Source organism: Plasmodium knowlesi (assembly GCF_000006355.2).
Source record: "Plasmodium knowlesi strain H genome assembly, chromosome: 4".
Classification (NCBI taxonomy): domain Eukaryota; phylum Apicomplexa; class Aconoidasida; order Haemosporida; family Plasmodiidae; genus Plasmodium; species Plasmodium knowlesi.
Genome location: NC_011905.2, coordinates 828,119 through 845,863, shown reverse-complemented (window position 1 = coordinate 845,863; position 17,745 = coordinate 828,119). Strand labels below are relative to the sequence as shown.

The 17,745-nt window shown below is 44.0% G+C and overlaps 4 protein-coding genes across 4 annotated transcripts; 3 read left to right on the top strand and 1 right to left on the bottom strand.

Annotated features, from left to right (window-relative positions):
- Positions 1-1,768: 1,768 nt before the first annotated feature.
- PKNH_0419300 (protein-L-isoaspartate(D-aspartate) O-methyltransferase, putative) lies at positions 1,769-2,987 on the top strand (the record flags this gene model as incomplete). Its single annotated transcript, XM_002260649.1, has 3 exons — positions 1,769-1,867; positions 2,139-2,292; positions 2,566-2,987. 3 exons carry the CDS (start codon positions 1,769-1,771, stop codon positions 2,985-2,987), a joined length of 675 nt encoding a protein of 224 aa, XP_002260685.1.
- Positions 2,988-4,607: 1,620 nt separating this feature from the next.
- PKNH_0419200 (conserved Plasmodium protein, unknown function) lies at positions 4,608-8,063 on the top strand (the record flags this gene model as incomplete). The annotated part of the gene is made up of 1 exon (XM_002260650.1): positions 4,608-8,063. The coding sequence occupies one exon, from the start codon at positions 4,608-4,610 to the stop codon at positions 8,061-8,063; it is 3,456 nt and encodes a 1,151-aa protein (XP_002260686.1).
- A 120-nt stretch (positions 8,064-8,183) lies between these two features.
- On the bottom strand, positions 8,184-9,691 carry PKNH_0419100 (RNA methyltransferase, putative; the record flags this gene model as incomplete). The annotated part of the gene is made up of 2 exons (XM_002260651.1): positions 8,184-8,418; positions 8,544-9,691. The coding sequence occupies 2 exons, from the start codon at positions 9,689-9,691 to the stop codon at positions 8,184-8,186; spliced, it is 1,383 nt and encodes a 460-aa protein (XP_002260687.1).
- Positions 9,692-10,702: 1,011 nt separating this feature from the next.
- PKNH_0419000 (leucine-rich repeat protein) lies at positions 10,703-17,511 on the top strand (the record flags this gene model as incomplete). The annotated part of the gene is made up of 18 exons (XM_039113875.1): positions 10,703-10,728; positions 10,870-11,105; positions 11,349-11,598; positions 11,715-11,794; positions 11,918-11,985; positions 12,135-12,359; positions 12,528-12,604; positions 12,723-12,842; positions 12,991-13,125; positions 13,241-13,303; positions 13,417-13,551; positions 13,647-14,977; positions 15,138-15,952; positions 16,074-16,166; positions 16,345-16,580; positions 16,699-17,104; positions 17,204-17,248; positions 17,452-17,511. 18 exons carry the CDS (start codon positions 10,703-10,705, stop codon positions 17,509-17,511), a joined length of 4,401 nt encoding a protein of 1,466 aa, XP_038969487.1.
- Positions 17,512-17,745: the final 234 nt, after the last annotated feature.

Genomic DNA, 17,745 nt, shown 5'->3' with positions numbered 1-17,745 from the left:
CAGTTGCACACGCTTTGGAGATAAGGATGGAAGATATAAAAGTGTGCCAGAAAAAAACGAACAAAACGGCAGTGTGCCACGGCAAAGCAATTTCATTAAGGGAAAGTATAAGGTAAAAACATGGGTGTCAAGTAAACTTCCATTAAATGAGCCGAACGAAGCCAGTGCGGAGTAAATGTTCTTTTGTGAAGAGAGAGAACTTTTCTTACCATGGTCCATGTAAAATGGTGCAGTTCGAATGACACTATGCAAGCTACCTGGTCAATGCGTACAGGTGGTTGCCCATCCAGCTATCCGCATTCGTGTACTCTTTGGGGTAAACCTCATGGTAGTAGTTTCCTGCAGCATTGACATATGCATAAATGACCCTCCCCAAGCGTTTGTATATGCACGAATATCTCTTTTCCTCTTCGTCCCTCCGAAGAACAGATGTTGTACGTTTAAAAAGAGAAACCAAATCGGGTCGATTTTTTTCAGTTTTCTCATTTGTTTCGTATTGTCCTGATTAGACCTTTTTTTTTTTTCCCCCCCCCTTCCATTTTATAGTTCATTTTTTACTTTCTTCCCATTCACGGTGTTTACATTACTTGCACTTTTTTAAGCAAAAGAAGGATGTTTTTCCCCGTTTTTTTATTTTCCTATTTTTCCGCAACTGCGCGTATAAAATATGTTATCCCTTTTAACATTAAAGGGTCGGGGTATTCAAGACGGCGTGAATACTTTTTACGTGTAGAATGTATATGCTTAACACACACGCATATGTATAGGCGCGCACGTACACATACGTGTATGCCCCTTCACGTGGTATGCGTACGTGTGTGCTCAAACAAAACTTCCACCTGGGCACAAGGCGAGATGCTCGCCCAAGGGAAATTCCCTTTTTAAATAATTAGCACATCATACAGTGCTGCTTTCTGCCTTGTTGAGATATAACCCAGTTCGTTTAACCTTTTCCGAACACTCATTTAAGAGGCATTTGCATAGTCACTGTCTATTCGCCCTATAGCGGGTCACACTTCGCGATGTGGCCGATCCAAGGAGCTAGTCCGCGCCGGGGGGGGGGAAATGATGCTCATGCGGAAGCGGTGGTGTTAACATCCCCATATGCAAATGAGCCTACCTCATCTTCACATTTGTGCTCGTGACACAAATAAGTCTTTTTTCACCCCAAAAGCCAGCACTAGGCCCTACACTACGCATTGGCCCAATGCATACTCATGTGAAAATAATTTTATTTTTCTCTTCTTATCATTGCATGCAACGAAATTACGTCGAGGGGGTAGCCATGCGAAAACACAGCTGGTAAAAAAAGGTAAATCGCAAAAAACGGGGGCGTGTAAAATTGCCAAGTGTGAGTGCGCAGCGTGAATGCGGTGTGAAGAAAAAATTGTGTGGGAGGAAGGGGGGAAAAAAAAAAGCATAAAAAAATAAACACAAATTAAGCAAATGAAGAAAATGAGGTAAAATAATAATAACACCCAAAAGTAAACACTAAAGAGAAAATAAATTTTTTTAAAAGCTCCAAAATTACAAACACAAAAACGAACAAAAAATGCACTGTTCAGTCTTGAACCTTTTGATTTACAAAACACTTTTGTGTAAATCCATCCATACATCTAAAAAGCTAACATCGGAATTAAAAACGACAAAATTGTTTTTTTGCCAACCACTCTGTAATGAAAGGAAATTATTCTCCCGGAAGTTAAATTTATGCAGAGATAATTATTTCACGAAAAGAAGGTTGACAAAAAACACACGGACGAGGAACATGTACACCCTTGCAGAAAAGAACCACAAGAGTTTAATTGACAGTCTTAAGGACAGAGGCATAATTGACGATGACGACGTGTACGAAACGATGCTACAGGTTCGTGTAAATGTGAGAGGGGTCCATTGGAGGGGGAGAAAAATAAAATAAATAAATAAATAAATAAGAGGGTTCTTTACTTGGACTAAGTGAGCACCCCATGGGATCCATTTGAACATCCGAGCATTTTCGTGTTTTTCGAATAAGTTGTGCCAACGGGGACATTCCCATACGGAGTGGAAGGCACGTAAGAGGCCGGCACAGATGATGTTCATCTGTGTGCACGCTCGAACACATGACCCGCCATTTACACACGTACACACCATCACAGGTGGACAGGGGGAAGTACATAAAGGAGAAACCCTATGTGGACATGCCCGTCTACATCAGCCACGGGGTGACTATATCCTCCCCTCACATGCACGCCCTGTCTCTGAAACGCCTAATGGATGTACTGAAGCCGGGATCCCGGGCCATTGACGTGGGTAATTTTGCAGAATAGTGAGAGAAAAAGAGAGATGGGAGGACAAATAAAAAATGAACGAACAGACGAATGGACGAACAGACGAACAGACGAATGGGCGAACGAAAGAGTATCCTCTTTGTTCGATGTTCTCCTACCTTGAAGGAGAAGATATGCATTCCCCACCGCGTGCAACTTGGTCTTGTGGGATTTGCACGGTGTGCGCATTTCGCTCTCTTCCGGTGGCTTCTCCACCCACAACATCTCTTCTTTCCCTTCCGCTCCGCATGAACAGGCTCCGGGTCGGGCTACATAACCGTGTGCATGGCCATGAGGACGAAGGTACTGGAGAACAAAGACTCCTTCGTGATAGGACTCGAGAGGGTAAAAGACGTGGCGAACTTCTCCATCGAAAACATAAGAAGAGACAAACCAGAGTTATTGCATTTGGATAACTTTAAAATTATTCACAAAAATATATATCAAGTGAGTGAGCAGGAGAAGGAACAGTTAGGATTGTTCGATGCCATTCATGTAGGAGCATCTGCAAGTGAGTTGCCAGAAATTTTAATCGATCTGTTGGCGGAGAATGGGAAGTTGATCATCCCACTGGATGAGGGGTATACGCAGGTTTTGTACGAAATTACGAAAATCAATGGGAAAATAGTAAAAGATAGGCTCTTCGAAGTTTGCTTCGTAACTTTGAAAAAAAATTAGTTCTCAAGGTAATTAGTCACCGCGTCGGTGTGTCACCCTTTTGGAAAGGGCGAAGAAGAGGGGCGAACAGTGACGACTAATGACTCCTCAGGTTTTTACGTATCGCGTTTCTCCAATTTTCCGCTTTTACTTTTTTTTTTTTTTTTTTTTTTTTTTTTTTTGGCTGCTTTCCCTGCTCATATCGAGAAGAAACAGCCATCCGCACGGTACCCTGGGTGAGTAGGATCAACTGGAGGTTTGAAAAAATATGTCTGCAGGATTAAGCCACAGGAAAGGAAGAATATATACCCCTCTATTTTTTGCTCCATCAGTTTGCAATCGTTCTGTTCCTCAGTGCCTTCTTGTCACTGCGCTGCTGCATGAACTGCACTGTATGAACTGCGCGGGTGTTTTGCATCTTTATTTTCTACACTGGGGGAGGACCTGCGTCTGCCCTCTGTTGCCGCCGTTTCAAGTGAATATATATTTTCCTTCTTTTTCTTTTTCTTTTTTTTTTCTTTTTCTTTTCCTTTTCCTTTTCCTTTTCCTTTTCCTTTTCCTTTTCCTTTTCCTTTTCCTTTTCCTTTTCCTTCTTTTTTTTTTTTTTTTTTTTTTTTTTTCCTGTCCATTTTGATTTCCACTTTCAGAGTGTGCACATATCAACATGTGCGGTGTAGAAGGAGGGGCAAAAAAAAAAAAAACGTCCAAGACCAAGTCCGATTTAATAGCAGGGTCTCCTCCTTTTCGCCATTAAAGAAAAAAAAAAAAAAAAAAAGGAGTAACTCTGGAGAATGTAGCTTCAATCGTCCATTTATACATATGCATAGCTCGCCGTGTGTTAGTCCCATTTCCTCTCCACGATGGATCGTTGCTTGTGTTAGTCCTCACCTACATAGCATATGCCTACATGATTTGAATAAGTGTGATAGATTGTACTTGTATTTCCTCTCCAACACTCCTCCATGTGTGTACGTGTGTATTCATCATCGGAGCACGGTGCACCTCAGCTTGGTACATCGTGCAGCATTTCGCTCCCTCCTCCTGTTTCTCTCATGTGTCCCCCTTTTTCTTCCTTCCACCCTGCAAGAATTTGCATATCGTGCGTAGTGTAGTTGATTTTGTACTTTGCCATACATTTATTAATAATTTTGTTCTTTTATTTTTTATTTTTTGCATTTTTTTAAGTAAGCCTTTTTTCTTCTTTTTTAACGTTTCCCAACTGTTGGCGCTTTCTCTTTTTTTTTTTTTTTTGTTAAAACGGATTCATTGTAACATCACATTGTTGTGTGAACTTCGGATTGGATGACATATTCATAGTGTAGGCTGGAATAGCATAGAACAGCGTACCATAGCGCAGGATTTTTTTTTTTTTTTTTTTTTTTCGCACGTAAATGTCAAGCTGGAGGAGGAACCCCCCCCCGAAGGGTCCCTCTCCTTGAGAAGTTCAGGACCCAATTTATCGCAACGCCTTCATTGTGAAGTGACCAAGTGAGCATAGCTTAAAGACAAAGAGACGCGCAGGGACTCTGCGACACCTTCATGCTTTGCCAATCAACGCAGCGGTGAAGAGGCCAGTGGGCCGCATCGGCACATCGCCGTGTCAGAAACTCACCGCTCAACCTATTAACCGCTTCACCGGAAATGGAGAGAACCGGAAAAGTGGCAAAGAGATCACCGCAAATTGATCTTAACGAAATTGACAGGGAATTGTTCGGCGAGGAGGAACTGGAGATCCTGCAAAGGGGACATGTGTCCAACGATGAGGATCGCCAGAGCGAGAACCTTCTGGACAGCGAATTGTTAGCGGTGAACCAAGAAGATTTTATCATCCTAGAAGGAGCGAGCAGCAATGAGAGCGCTGCAAGTGGGGCAAGTAGCGAGGGGTCCTCCGACTCGGATGTGCAGCTCATCCAGGAGGTGACTGCGCCTAAAGGAGGAACTCCCCAAAGGAAAAGCAACGGCAAAGAGAAGACTCCCTGTGAGGAGGAAAAAGCACACCGAAAGAAAAAGAAGAACCTGGAGGATACAGAGGAGCCGGAGAACGAACTATCCAACGAAAAAATTTGGAACTTTATGGAACTGAGAACGAAGAACATAAAAAAAAAAATTGAAGAAAATAAACTAATCACACACATGCTATGTTGGGTAGCCCACCTGAAATTCTTAAACGAAACATGCAATAACAAATTTGCGCAAGCCCTAATATACTCTGTGTATGTGAATTACCAAAAGGGGAAGGACAGTAAGCTTTACAAGGATCCGATATACTTGTTCATGTTTATAAAGAGCACATTTGAACTTGTCCTCGATGGAAAATCTTGGGTGTCTGGAGATCAGCACGTCACAAGCAACCCTCGTGGTTCCATCCTGTTTCGCTTGCTCAGGTGTATACAAAGGAGAAGGGGAAATAATATTCTGATCAATTTAATATTCATTTGTCTTTGTAGATGCTTAAACATTCCCAGTCGCATTTGTATAACGTTGCCAAATTTAAAAAGCGAAATTGATGGTGGACAGGATAAGTGGATCTTGAAAAAGTGCAGCGGGGAATACCACTCTGATTTTAGCAGAAGTATTTTTTATCGTCAGTTCGTGAACTCAGTCAATGAGGGGAGTAATGACGAAGATAACGTGGCCAGCTGCGCTGATGGAGATGTACAGGGTAGCCGCAATGACGATGTCATACTTATCGAAAGAGAGGAATTCCTTCAAAGCGGGCTGAACAATTACGCGAATACATTCAAGCAAGGGGACAACGCAAATAGTGCTAGAGGCTCCAGAAAAGTGCTGAAAGATGAAACAGCACAATTCAACATCTTCTCTGAGTGCTACTCTACCAGTTTCAACAAATGGGTGTCCTTCTTCTTTTGCTTTAACGTTTACTATTTTAATTTTGTTAATTTCTCTAAATATGACAGTTCTGTTGCGCACGAAGATAAGGCCTTCCATATTTTGCTGCCCCTTCCGAAGAACCCCGAAGAGATAAAAACGTTCAGGACGCAGCGCAGGGCCTGTGCCCTGGGCAGCTTTGCGCACTCGCTCTTCATGCGCAGGCGCGGCAGAGGAAGTGAAAAGAGCAGCGAAGGCAGCAGCAGCGAAGGCGAACATGGTAATGTAAGTGGTTCAGAACGTGGGAGCGACTCCCCGTATCGCCAAGACAGCGAAAGAGAGGTAGACCCCGTGGCAACGAATGTGTTCGGAGCGGAAGCTTCTCAGAAGAACACAAATATAAGCAGCCCCCAGTGCAGCGCCCATGTCGGGGGGGGAAGAGTTCTAATAGATGGTCTACACAGTGGAGAGAAACATAAGGAGGGTTGTTCGGCAACCCTAAGGAGAAATAGGTTATCGTCAGGTGAACCCATCCCAGGGGAAAAAGGCATTTCATCAGTGAGAGATAACTTGGCTAACTCGAAATTTAAAATTTTGAGCGACGACCACGGGGGGAAGATGTATATCGAGAGGGACAACAAGTTCTTCATAGTTGACAAGAAGAGCAAACGGGTGGTTCGGATTGCCTACCTGGAGACGCCGGCGCAGGGGAATTGCCCTCCAGAGACCGTCCATCCAGAAGAAAAAAAATCAGGAATAGGAGGTAAGCGAACCAAGGTGGGCAAGGAACCCACCCTGTACGACTTCGAGCGGGAAGAAGAGAACAACGAAATATTGAACTCCCTTGCTAAAATATACAGCTCTGGGGGGAAGCGGAATTTGCTGATAAATCAGATCAAGGAGTTGCGTATAGCCAACAGCAAATTACGAGCTGATGGCAACAGTGCCATCATGGGGTGTGAGGTGCGAGACTACGGAGAAATCACTTATGATAAGATGGCGAACCCAGTAAAGACATCTTCACTCGAGGGGAAATATATAAAGGTATTCATAAACAGTAATGTATATAAATTTTTGTATAGCCTAGACCATTACAACTTATACATATGTATTAACCGATACGGCATCGTGCGTGACGTGAGTGCGCGCCATAAACTGAGGTACACCGGTGGGGGAAATTCTCAGCGAAGTGGTCAGAGAAGCCGAGGAAATAGCAGCAATGCCATCATTAAGGGAGACAGCCAGTGCAACGTTGTCAGGAACCACTTCCGACGACTTGCCTACCAAATTAACAGAAAAAGATATAATGACTTTGAACAAGCACTGGACAAATTAGATGATGAGTATTTGTACAATCTATATGTAAGCAATATGATACCGACGGAGAAAACAGATTTTCTGAAATCCAGTTACTATATATTAAGATCTATGTTGAAGAAGAACCAGGTGATTTATCCGAATGCCCCCGTTGGGCTGTTCAAGGGAGAAAATGTGTACTTGAAGGAAAACTTTTACAACCTAGTGAGGAGGGAGTGTTTGGAAAATAAACACTACTACATTAGCGATGCGGAGAAGCCGCTAAGCTACGAGTTCGATGAATACAGCAAAGTGAAGGTGCCTCTATATGCGGAGTTTCAGCTGAGGAGGCGAACAGAAGCGGCGATGAGTAGGAGGGGAGAAACTGAGCTAGAAAGCAGCACGAACATTGCGAGCAGTGGTAACAACACTGGTAATAGCAATGCCAATCGCGTGGAAGAAGCGTGCCCCCTCGGGGAGGAAGAAAACTTCGACTACATTTACAGCAGGAAAGATAAACAGCACGTACTCAGAACGAAGCTGTTTGCACACCTGAAGGCGAGCAACATCATCGAGCTGAAGGACGAAGACGTGTGTATCTGTAATGTCAAACTGAAGTATGTCCTTAAACATTTACGGGGAATCATCCCATACAAAATTGTCTATAACAACTCGTACTTTTTTAATAAATTTCGTAAAAGGCCAAATATACCAACGGATGCTGACAAAATTATAATTAAAAAAAAACATATGCCACAGTTTAAAAATCTGTACGTAACACAAAAACAAATGCAGGACGAATTTTTACTAAATGATAAAACGAAGCAAATCAAAAACCTGTGGAAGGTACTCTGCAAGAGTATCCTCTACGAGAAGGTGAACAAGAAAGCGATCCAGGACAGGGCTCGCGCCAGGGCAATTTACAAGATGAAGGAATTCAACATAGATGTTGATCGGTACTTTCAAATTTGAGGCCTCCTCCACGCACTGTGTGCGCCAGCGAGGGGTCATACAAATGTGCCATATTTTTTTTTTTTTTTTTTTTTTTTTTTTTCGAGCTAGCCATTTCCGAAATTGTCAGCTAACCACCAGCTACACGAGAATGTTATGAAAGAGCGACAGCGTTATCGCAATGGCCTCTTCTGTCCGTATTGTCCTGGAGGTCTGGTGAGGGCACGTGTTAACGAATAGGTGGAATTTCTTCAACATTTTGCTCAAAACTTTGTTCCTCTTCTCCATGGCGTAACTTTTTTTTTTCCGCTCTTCGCGCTCCTTGATGAGCAGATCTTCAAGCCCCTGCTTATTTCCGAACACAATGAGGATGGACCTGCGACGGGGTGAAAAAAAAATGGGGTGCTCCATGAGGGGCGAGCTGGTCGAAGCTAGCAAGGCTGCTTGCGTTTCGACGCGTGAACATACACGCAATCACTATCGCGTTTCAGCGCAGCCAACCTGACTCCTCTGATTGCGTCCGTCGCGTCGCCCATGGAGTGCCCCCGCTCGGAGGTGCCCACGATGTAATCTACGTCGATGTCAAAAACATCGCTCAGCCGTTTTAGCAGCTCGACAGAGTATCCCCAATATAAATTGTACAATTTTGGAGTACTGGGGTTGATTAATTTTCCTGAAAATAAAACATTTGCATTTCTCCTCTGGAATAGGACAAACGAGTTTGGATGAAACAGGACGGTAACTCTCGTCCCAATATCTACATGATTTACATTTTCTATATGTGCAGGGGCAAACAGACCAACATCCACAATAACTCCATTTGACTTTTTCTTTACTACAACCCCTTCGCGAAATGGAAGCCACTCGTCGCTTCTCAAGTGATGGGGAGCATCCACAGGATTCATTATTCCTGAGTGCTTTAAAAAGTGCGTTATAGGGAAAAGGTGCTTCCTCAAATATTGGGGTGTCTCCAAATATTGTAAGTTGTAGTGTAGGTACTGACACAGGTAGGAATATTCTGGGTTTGATTTGTCTCCTTCTCCTTCCTGCGAAGATGAATGACTACTTGGTCTCTTTCCTAGGTGCATACTGCCAACCCTACCGTTGTGGTAGCTCTTATCCCCTTCGTGCGTCGTCTGCCGATGACTAGTACCATGGGTGGAGTTTCCACTGTTCAACTGCTGCTCACGCCGCTCAAATCGATCGTTCATCATTTGGTCGTCATATATATACACCTTGGAGACTGAAAAAACAGTGAATATTCTTGCCAAGTAGCTTGTCAAATAAGACTTTATTACGTCGCTTCTGTTGTTTATAATGGAGGAGGGAATAGCTACGTAAAGATCCACTTGTAAGTTTCTACTAACATTTGGTATTCTTTTTTCTATGCACTTCTTTATATCTTCATTGAGTACTGCTTTTGCCTTCTCTGGGCTCTTCTTCGTACCATCTGTTTGGTGGGCTTGCGTCGAGGGGTCGTCCCCTTCACGTAAAGCGGCGGCTTTTATCTCATCAAACTTCTCACACCCATCACTGAACTGGTCATCCTCCCCACTGGGAAGATGGTCATCCCCCTTGGCGCGCTTCACCTCCTCCGCCCTTTCCCCATTCTGAATAAACCTCTTCGTACTCTTTCCACTTTCTGTCATGACTCAGGTAATCATATTCTGCACTCCGCTTACGCAGGCTTGTATGTATGAACCTTGGAAATGTGAAGATCCTCGTGAAGGCATCTTCTTTTATTCTTTGTTTGCCCTGTCCTTCTTCGCTCAGTCGCACGCAGTTGAGGCAAATGATGTGGGGGAGCAACTTTTCCATTCCCAGCTGCGTGGGCGCAATGTGGTTCCCTCGCCTAGGGAAGCACTGGCATGAGTGCAAAGCTGGCGTGATGGTGAAAAAAATATATAATAAAATAAAAAATAAATAAGCAAAGCAAAGCAAACAAAGTAATTGCAAAAAAAAAAAAAAAAAAAAAAAAAAAAAAAGCGAATAAAACGAGTGCAGAGAAAATGCGGCTAGGGGGGAACGCACATACATATCCTCATATATATGCACATATATACAGTTATACAGTTTGCGCATCCATCTGTGCACTTAATGGAGTGCGGCATTTCCTATGGGGGCCCTTTTTTCTCAACTGCGCTGTCCTGCCGTGCACACGGAGAGGAGTTTTCCTGTGTAGGAGGTGCAATAACGCAGAGAATCTGGTCTGCGAGGACACATGTGAGAGGGGGGAAAAAAAAAAAGGAACCATTTAAGTCCTGCCATTAGGACACACATAAGTGCTGCATGCTTCTAAGTTAAATCACCCCTCCTTCGGGAAGAAGTATACCGCACGTTTCAGCGCGGGCAAAGTGAAGAATAACACCTCGGGAAGGAGCTCGGAAAGGAGAAGCCAATCGGCTAGAAATCCGAACGACTGCCGTGCCCGACCAGAGGGGCAAAATAAAAAGTACCGCCAGAAATGTTTATCTAGAATGGTGGAAAAAAATAAAAAAAAACAGGCGTCCATAAGCGCAGCTGCGAATTTATAGTAGTAATAGTGGTAGTAGTAATATCATGACCCTTCTGGAAGCACGCACATCTTCGTCATTGTGCTTCATCTAACGCAGTTCCGCTTTTCCATTCACGCTACCCCCTGGAAGGGTTGATCCTACATCATGGATGTCCCAAAGGAAGAGGAGGAGTACATAATGCCGTGACATGCACGGGAGGGGGAGAAAAAAAAAGAAAAAAAAAAATAGCGCAAAATTTTGCACCACCTCTTCTGCCACAGACATAAGTGGCAACAGTGGACAGCTTTTCCATCGATCCACCTTCCCCACAGGGAATACATAAAGTTGATAAAATGCTCGAACAATGTGGAGTTCAAGACAAACGAGGAGATAGAAGCGCTGGAAATTTGCATGGAGAAGTCCATCAATTTGAAAATAATCCAGTACTTTGTTAACATAAAGGAATTGTACTTGGTAAAAAATAACATCTCTGATGTAACCCCTTTGTTCGAATGCTCAAATCTGAGGGTCTTATTTTTGCAAATCAATAAGATCAAGAGCGTCCTAGGTAAAGAGGGGAGACGACAGAAAGAACAAGATACCTTTTTTTTTTGTCGCTACTGCACTTTCTCTGTATGTATCCACCGCGGTTACTTAGAGGGTGAAGTGAGAGGGGGGGGAAATTGTGTTTGCCCATTCGTTAGGCGTGCAGGCGAAACAGCAAATGGGGAAAGGCATTTCTCCCTGTTCCGTCTTGCAATTGTTTTTCCACCTTCACAGTTCGCCTTTCACCACCCCCTGTTCATCACAGGGTTGGGGAAGCTGAAGAAACTGGAGAAACTGAACCTATTCAGCAATCAACTGACGGAGAGCGCCATAGATTTGGGAAAGAACAAACAGTTACACTACATCGATCTGAGCGACAATGCACTAGAGAGTATCGACTTCTTCTGGTGCACCACTTCTTTTGTACACATCAATTTGGCCAACAACCGGATTCGAACCCTGGATCCTCTGCGGAATAATGCAAACTTGGAACACCTAAATGTCAGCGGGAATAGGTTTGCCTATCCCGCCTTGCTTAGGGAGGCGACTTACATTGCCCCCTACCCACACTTACGCCCATCCGTTCCCTGTCAACTATCCACTAATTTTCTAACCACCACCACCTTGGAAGGCTCGAACGCTTTGAAGACATCCAGGCGCTTCGCCTGCTGCCAAACATTAAGGAGCTGTACCTCAGTTCGATCTACTACAGTAATGGTGCACGCGGATAGGGAGGTCGTACGATGACCATGGCTTGATAACAACATCTAATCTGTGTAATTCAAGATGCACAATCTACTCTGTACTCCACTGTACATTACACTCCTCCCACAGAAAATAACACTCTGGTGGGAAGCCTACTCTACAAGCACTACTTCTGCACCAATTTTCCAAATTTACTGGTAGGAGGGAAATGGTGTGAAAGCGCTACACGTGGTTATTCTTCCGTTGTTATGACATAGACGGAAAAGAAGTGTATATTCTGTAAGATTGCTCTTCTCTGTGCTTCTACTTGCTAATGCACCCCCCCTTCCACATGCATTTCTACCAGATATTAGACCACCAAGTCATAAGCAGCCAGGACAGGAAGTTAACCGCACGGGACATGGAAACACTCAAAAGCATCTCCGATTTCAAAATGAACTTTATCGAAGAAAAATATATAAAGGAAAAACAACATCTCCTGTTCATTAATAACAAAAATTTATTTTACTTGAATGAAGTTCTATGGCCCATTCATCTTTACTTCAACATGGAGGGGTCCGCTGTGGATGCTGTAATTGACTACTATTAATTTTAGACGTACCCTGTTGTGGGTCTTTTCTTATGTCCCTATTTTATGTGTACAATTTGGACAGAATTGCCTGAACGGTTCAGGCAAAATTTTATGTTTCAAATGGGCACTTGTGAGTACTTTTTCCTTTTTTTTTTTTTTTCTGAAAAGAATACCAACGGGGAAAACGAACGAATAGCAGAGATAAAGCGGGAGGTATCATTTTTGCTGAGCGCGTATAACTGCAGGTGAGACCCGTGAAGATGGTGAAGTGCAGGATGTGTAGTAGGAACGCCGCGCTTTGGAATTCCCTCCATATGGGAGCCTCACTAATGGGAGATTTCCCCTTCCTCCCCCCCCCGGCAGGTTTAACTACATCATGCGGAGGCTGAAGGAAGAACGGGACCTGCAGAAAAAATATGTCTCCACGTCGATGAATTCCTATTTTAACATTTTCTTCCAAGTCGTGACGAAGCAGCAAGCAGAGTGAGTATTCAGGAGTAGTTGTATCACCTCTGTGTACAGATTAATATGTGCATCTTTTCAGTTATTGATTTGATAGTGTAGAAGGGAGAAGCACGATTCATGTGGATGCAGCATAAGGAGACATCGTATTCGGGTCTCCCCTGCGCAGGTACTGCGAAGTAGAAGACTTACTCAGGCGAAACTTCAACGCAAAGTTGCTAAGGAGCTACTTTGTTGAGGATATAAAAATTGAGAGCATTGTAAAAGTGAAGAAGCTCAACCATGGATGTCTGGACGCGTTAATGTAAGTTGAGGTGACGAGAACTGACGAATACCTTCCGGAGTGTTCACATTATTGATTTCTCTCTTTCCTCTCATTCGTTTTTTTTTTTTTTTTTTTTTTTTTTCCCCTTCCGTAGCGAAGACCACCTGAACAGCGTGGTTTATGAGAAAAATTTGCTCTTCCTGCACCCGTATAATTAGTAATAATATAAAGAGGGATCGGATGTAGAGTGACACAAAATGAGGAGAACACGGAACGCGTCGTTAGTGTTACCTCGCCCCACTGTGAACACCGCCAATCACCCAACCTCAGCTGTAAAATTAACGACCACTTTGATTTTGACGAAAAAGAAATTTTAGTGGAGGACCCGGAGAGGAGGAAGTTTTTTGACAGAAACTTCGTTTGCTCGTGCCTCAGCTTGAGCCATGTGTTGAAGACGGCCATCAGGTAGGTGTGTATGATGGGGCGAACTTGTCGTTACGCTGCAACTGGGCTGCCAAATGTAGGTGCTGTACATGGCCGCCCTCTGTCCCACCCCACAGGACGTTCCTCGCGGAGGATCAGGACGACCTGGTGCACCCGATTTACCTCAGAAGCAGGGGGGCAGAAACTGCAACAGGCTCGACAACTGTGGAAGACTCTCCCAATGCGTGTTCCCACGCAACTGAGGTGAACGTGAAGAAGAAAATTGTGCGGAGCAAAAAGTTCGACTTTCCTCCAGTGCGCATATACGTGGTGGAGAGTTACTTCTTCCCGAATGAACACAAAGAGGCGACAGCCTACACCATGTCCGGAGGTCGGGGGGACAATGAAAAGAACGAGGAGTCTAAATTTAAAATATATTACACGAAGCCGAGACACACCAATTTGAAATTCATAGTCAACGTAAGTCTGGTGAGTGGGGGCGCAGGGGTGAGCAAGGGAAACTCCCTCATCGGAGTAGATACAGAAGGAAAAGGGAAACAGAAAGAAAAGAACATCAACATGGACTTCCTGAATTGTGTGAAAGTACAAGATACCGTGGATACTCCAAATGGATCACATGCAAGAGGAAAACTTAAAAAAGATTTTTACGAGTACCTTTTAACTTTCAAATTAATTAACTTTTTTTATGTTACGAAATATTTTATAAAGTTAAGTAAAGTCATTTGTGAGATTAAGAAATGTGTGTCGATTCTTTTGGCTAAATATAACTTGAAGCACCTGCTTCCCTTGAGTGTCAAACATTTCAGAGAGAAGTTGGAAGTTACTTTACCTGAGCATGTTAATATATTGGAGAAGAAGAGGTTGGACCTTATCCGCCTCGTTAGGGAATCATCTGCATGTGAAATTTCCCCCAATACGGACAGTACCGCAGCAACATATACACGAGAAGAGGAAGACAGTAGAGCGCATGCCGAAACGGAGGCCCTACACCTTAGCAGCTTCCACATACACAAGCTGAAGTTGCGAGTTGTGCAGGACATTTTTAGGAACTTGAAGAAATTATGTCTGGTCAATAACAATATCAGCGACTTGAGTGTGCTTTTCCATTGTGAGGAAGAGGACATTGATTCTTTAGTGCACCTCGACCTTTCCTTTAACTCCATAACAACCCTTGCTCCGATATGCAATAAATTCAGGAAGTTAATGCACTTGGATATATCCTTCAACTGTATTTGTGATTACGTGGAAATTGTAATGTTCAGTGGGAACCATAAGGAGGTAGAGTCGCTGTCACTTGTTGGTAACTCCCTTTATGTGAAGCCCTCGCACCAGGAGTGTATTCACCGGATTTTCCCTCGCATCGTATTGCTGAACGGGGTAGACGTGACGTTGGGTGTGGAGTTAGATTTGGAAGCGCACTGCTCGGTTCAGATCCCGTGGGATGATGGTAAGACTTTCGGGAGGGTCGGCTAATGACCGGACCGTGTTAGTCGGATGTACTCGTGGACTGGATGGTGTACTTTCACGATTTACCGCAATGGGAGTTCCTCCACCCAGCAGGTCATTAGTTCATTCTCTCACCTTCCACCGCTCTCCTCCGTGTGCAGCCCCGAGTAGTGCCAGGCACGCCATGTTGACGAAAGGGCCCAAGTGCAGCGATTACCTGGAGAAATTGGAAGTAGTGAATCTGTCAGATCTGTACACCTCTCTTCCCATCTCCGATTTCTCCGTTCTTCCAAACTTGAAAGAATTAAACCTCTCCAGCAACGGAATGGACAGTGTGGAGGACCTGAAATTGCCGACGTGCTTACGTAAGCTGAACTTACGGAACAACAGATTAAGAGTCATCAACTTCCTAACAAGCAACTTAGGAATTGAAATCCTCATTTTGGACAGGAACAACCTTACAAATATCGACATGGTGAACTGTCTCAAGAAGTTGAAGGTATTGAGGTGCGCACACAACAAGTTGGCGACCATACCATTAATGCAGAATGCACAGCTCGTTGAACTGAACGTACACGACAACTTCATAGAAGACATTACTCACTTGGTTCTGATGAAGAAGAAGAAGTCTCTAAGGTCCATAAACATTTACAACAACAAAATAAACTTTCCCAACTTAGAACTCTACATAATCCACACGTTCAGGAATTTGATCATCTTAAATGACATGTACATAGAGAGGACAGATCATGTAGATGCATTTTTTAAAAATATATATACCCTCAATGTTTTTCATGATCTGTACAACATGTTCCCTCCCTACACCTCCTTGAGAGTTCTTGAAATTAAAAACTTGAAGATTCGGAGCATCATGTTCCGCATCAGCAATGAGAACTTTGCTAATTTAGAGCGCCTTGATTTGTCTAACAACTTCCTCAGCAGCATCACCAACGTAGGTCCGCTCGACGGTCTCAAGGTAGGGATCAAGTAGGACGGCCGATTAGGCGGGAGGAAATTTTTCTGATTGTGGCAACCTCCTCCACCGAGGTATTTTTCCACCCTACTTTTCTTCATATGTGCCACTCACCTCCCTGCAGGTTCTACTCCTAAACAACAACAAGCACATCAGCGAAGAGTCTTTCATGGGTGCGGATGGGAAAAGTGTACTGAACTCCTTGAAATCACTGGAGGTAGGGGGTCTGCATTACAGTTCAGGTGGAGTGATGTGAAGACGGAGTAGAAGGCACACGGGGGAATGTTCACCTGGACTGCTGTCCACGGAGACAAACTCCCACCATGTTTCCTACATTCATAGACGAGGGGGTGACCATTATTCCTCTTCCCCATCTACCCCCCCACCTCGTGCAGGAATTGGGCATTAGCTCCTGCATGCTGTGCAGAACGGACTTTCTGAGGAAGTGCAGCAACTTGGGGAACCTGAGGAACCTAAACTTGGAGGGAAATAATATCCACTCAGTGAGCAGTCTGTCCCACTTGGAGAATCTGCTCGATTTAAATTTGTCCAACAACAAAGTGTCCAAGATATGCCCAGAGGCATTTCCCCCCCAGCTAAGGCGCCTAAGTTTGTCCAACAACTTGATCAGGTTAGGCGCAGATGAGATGATGGGATGGTGCACTGAGCCGGAGGAGGCGGAACAATCTCATCGAATGGACAGGAGTACATGCATACTGCACACCGTATTACGTCTAACCACTTTGCAGGAATTTGGCACCACTGGGGGCGCTGCAAAACTTGGTAACCCTGGATCTCCGAGTTAACCGACTAGACAGCATAGAGGAGTTCACCTCATTAAAGGACATGCACGCGTTGAGGGTTCTCTACCTAAGTGGGAACAGAAAGATAAGGGAACAATTCCCAAGCATAAAGAACATGCTTAAACAAGTGGATACCCTGGACGATAAGGTTGTGGTGGAACATGAGGGGATGCTGCAGAATATATTGGACCAGAGGGAATGCGCTAGGAGCAATGGGGACAAGAGCGCGAAGGAAGTGCGGGCAGAAACTCACAGGGGTGCGCAGGAGGGTTGCATGAAGGAAGACACGAAAACTCCCAATGGAAATATCAAGGGGGGGGCGCTTAGAAAAGGGGTGCTCACCCCATCGCAGGTAGGCTAATCCCCGGAAGTGAAGATTTTCTGTCCCTTTTTATTTTTGGCGTTCCATTGCACATTTTTACCGTTAAACATTCTTTTATGTTCCGTGTAGACCAAGCTGCGGCGACCGTCCAAAATGGAAAGCTCCTTTCATGAGGTAATATGAAGTGGAGGAAGGGGGAAATGGGATTTGTTGCAGTATGAGGACTGCAGTCTATAAGTGTCTCACTTGATGGGCACATGTGAAGATTCATCCCTTAACACATCTCCAGTATAATAGTACATTTTCGCTGTGCTAAGTCCCGTTTGGTACATCGGTAGGGACATTGCAATTCTTTTTTTCTGCTTTTCTCTCTTTAGCGAATGAAGCAGGACAACTTTACCGTTATAGGTAGACGTGTAAGCAGAAGTGATAATTGATGAAGGAGGAGTTCTTCCCATTCATGTAATTCCTTCAACACAAGAAGCATTTTATGAAAATGGGAAAGGGTTATTTCCTTTATGTTTGTCTTTGGCAGTTTTCACCTTTTCACACGGAAGAGTATAAACAGAATGGCGCATCGAATGTGAACGAAGTACTTTTTTTTTCTGTACTTTCTTGTTTTTCCTTCTCTTTCCTTTTCTTTTTTGTTTAGAAAGAAGAGTAATAACTTC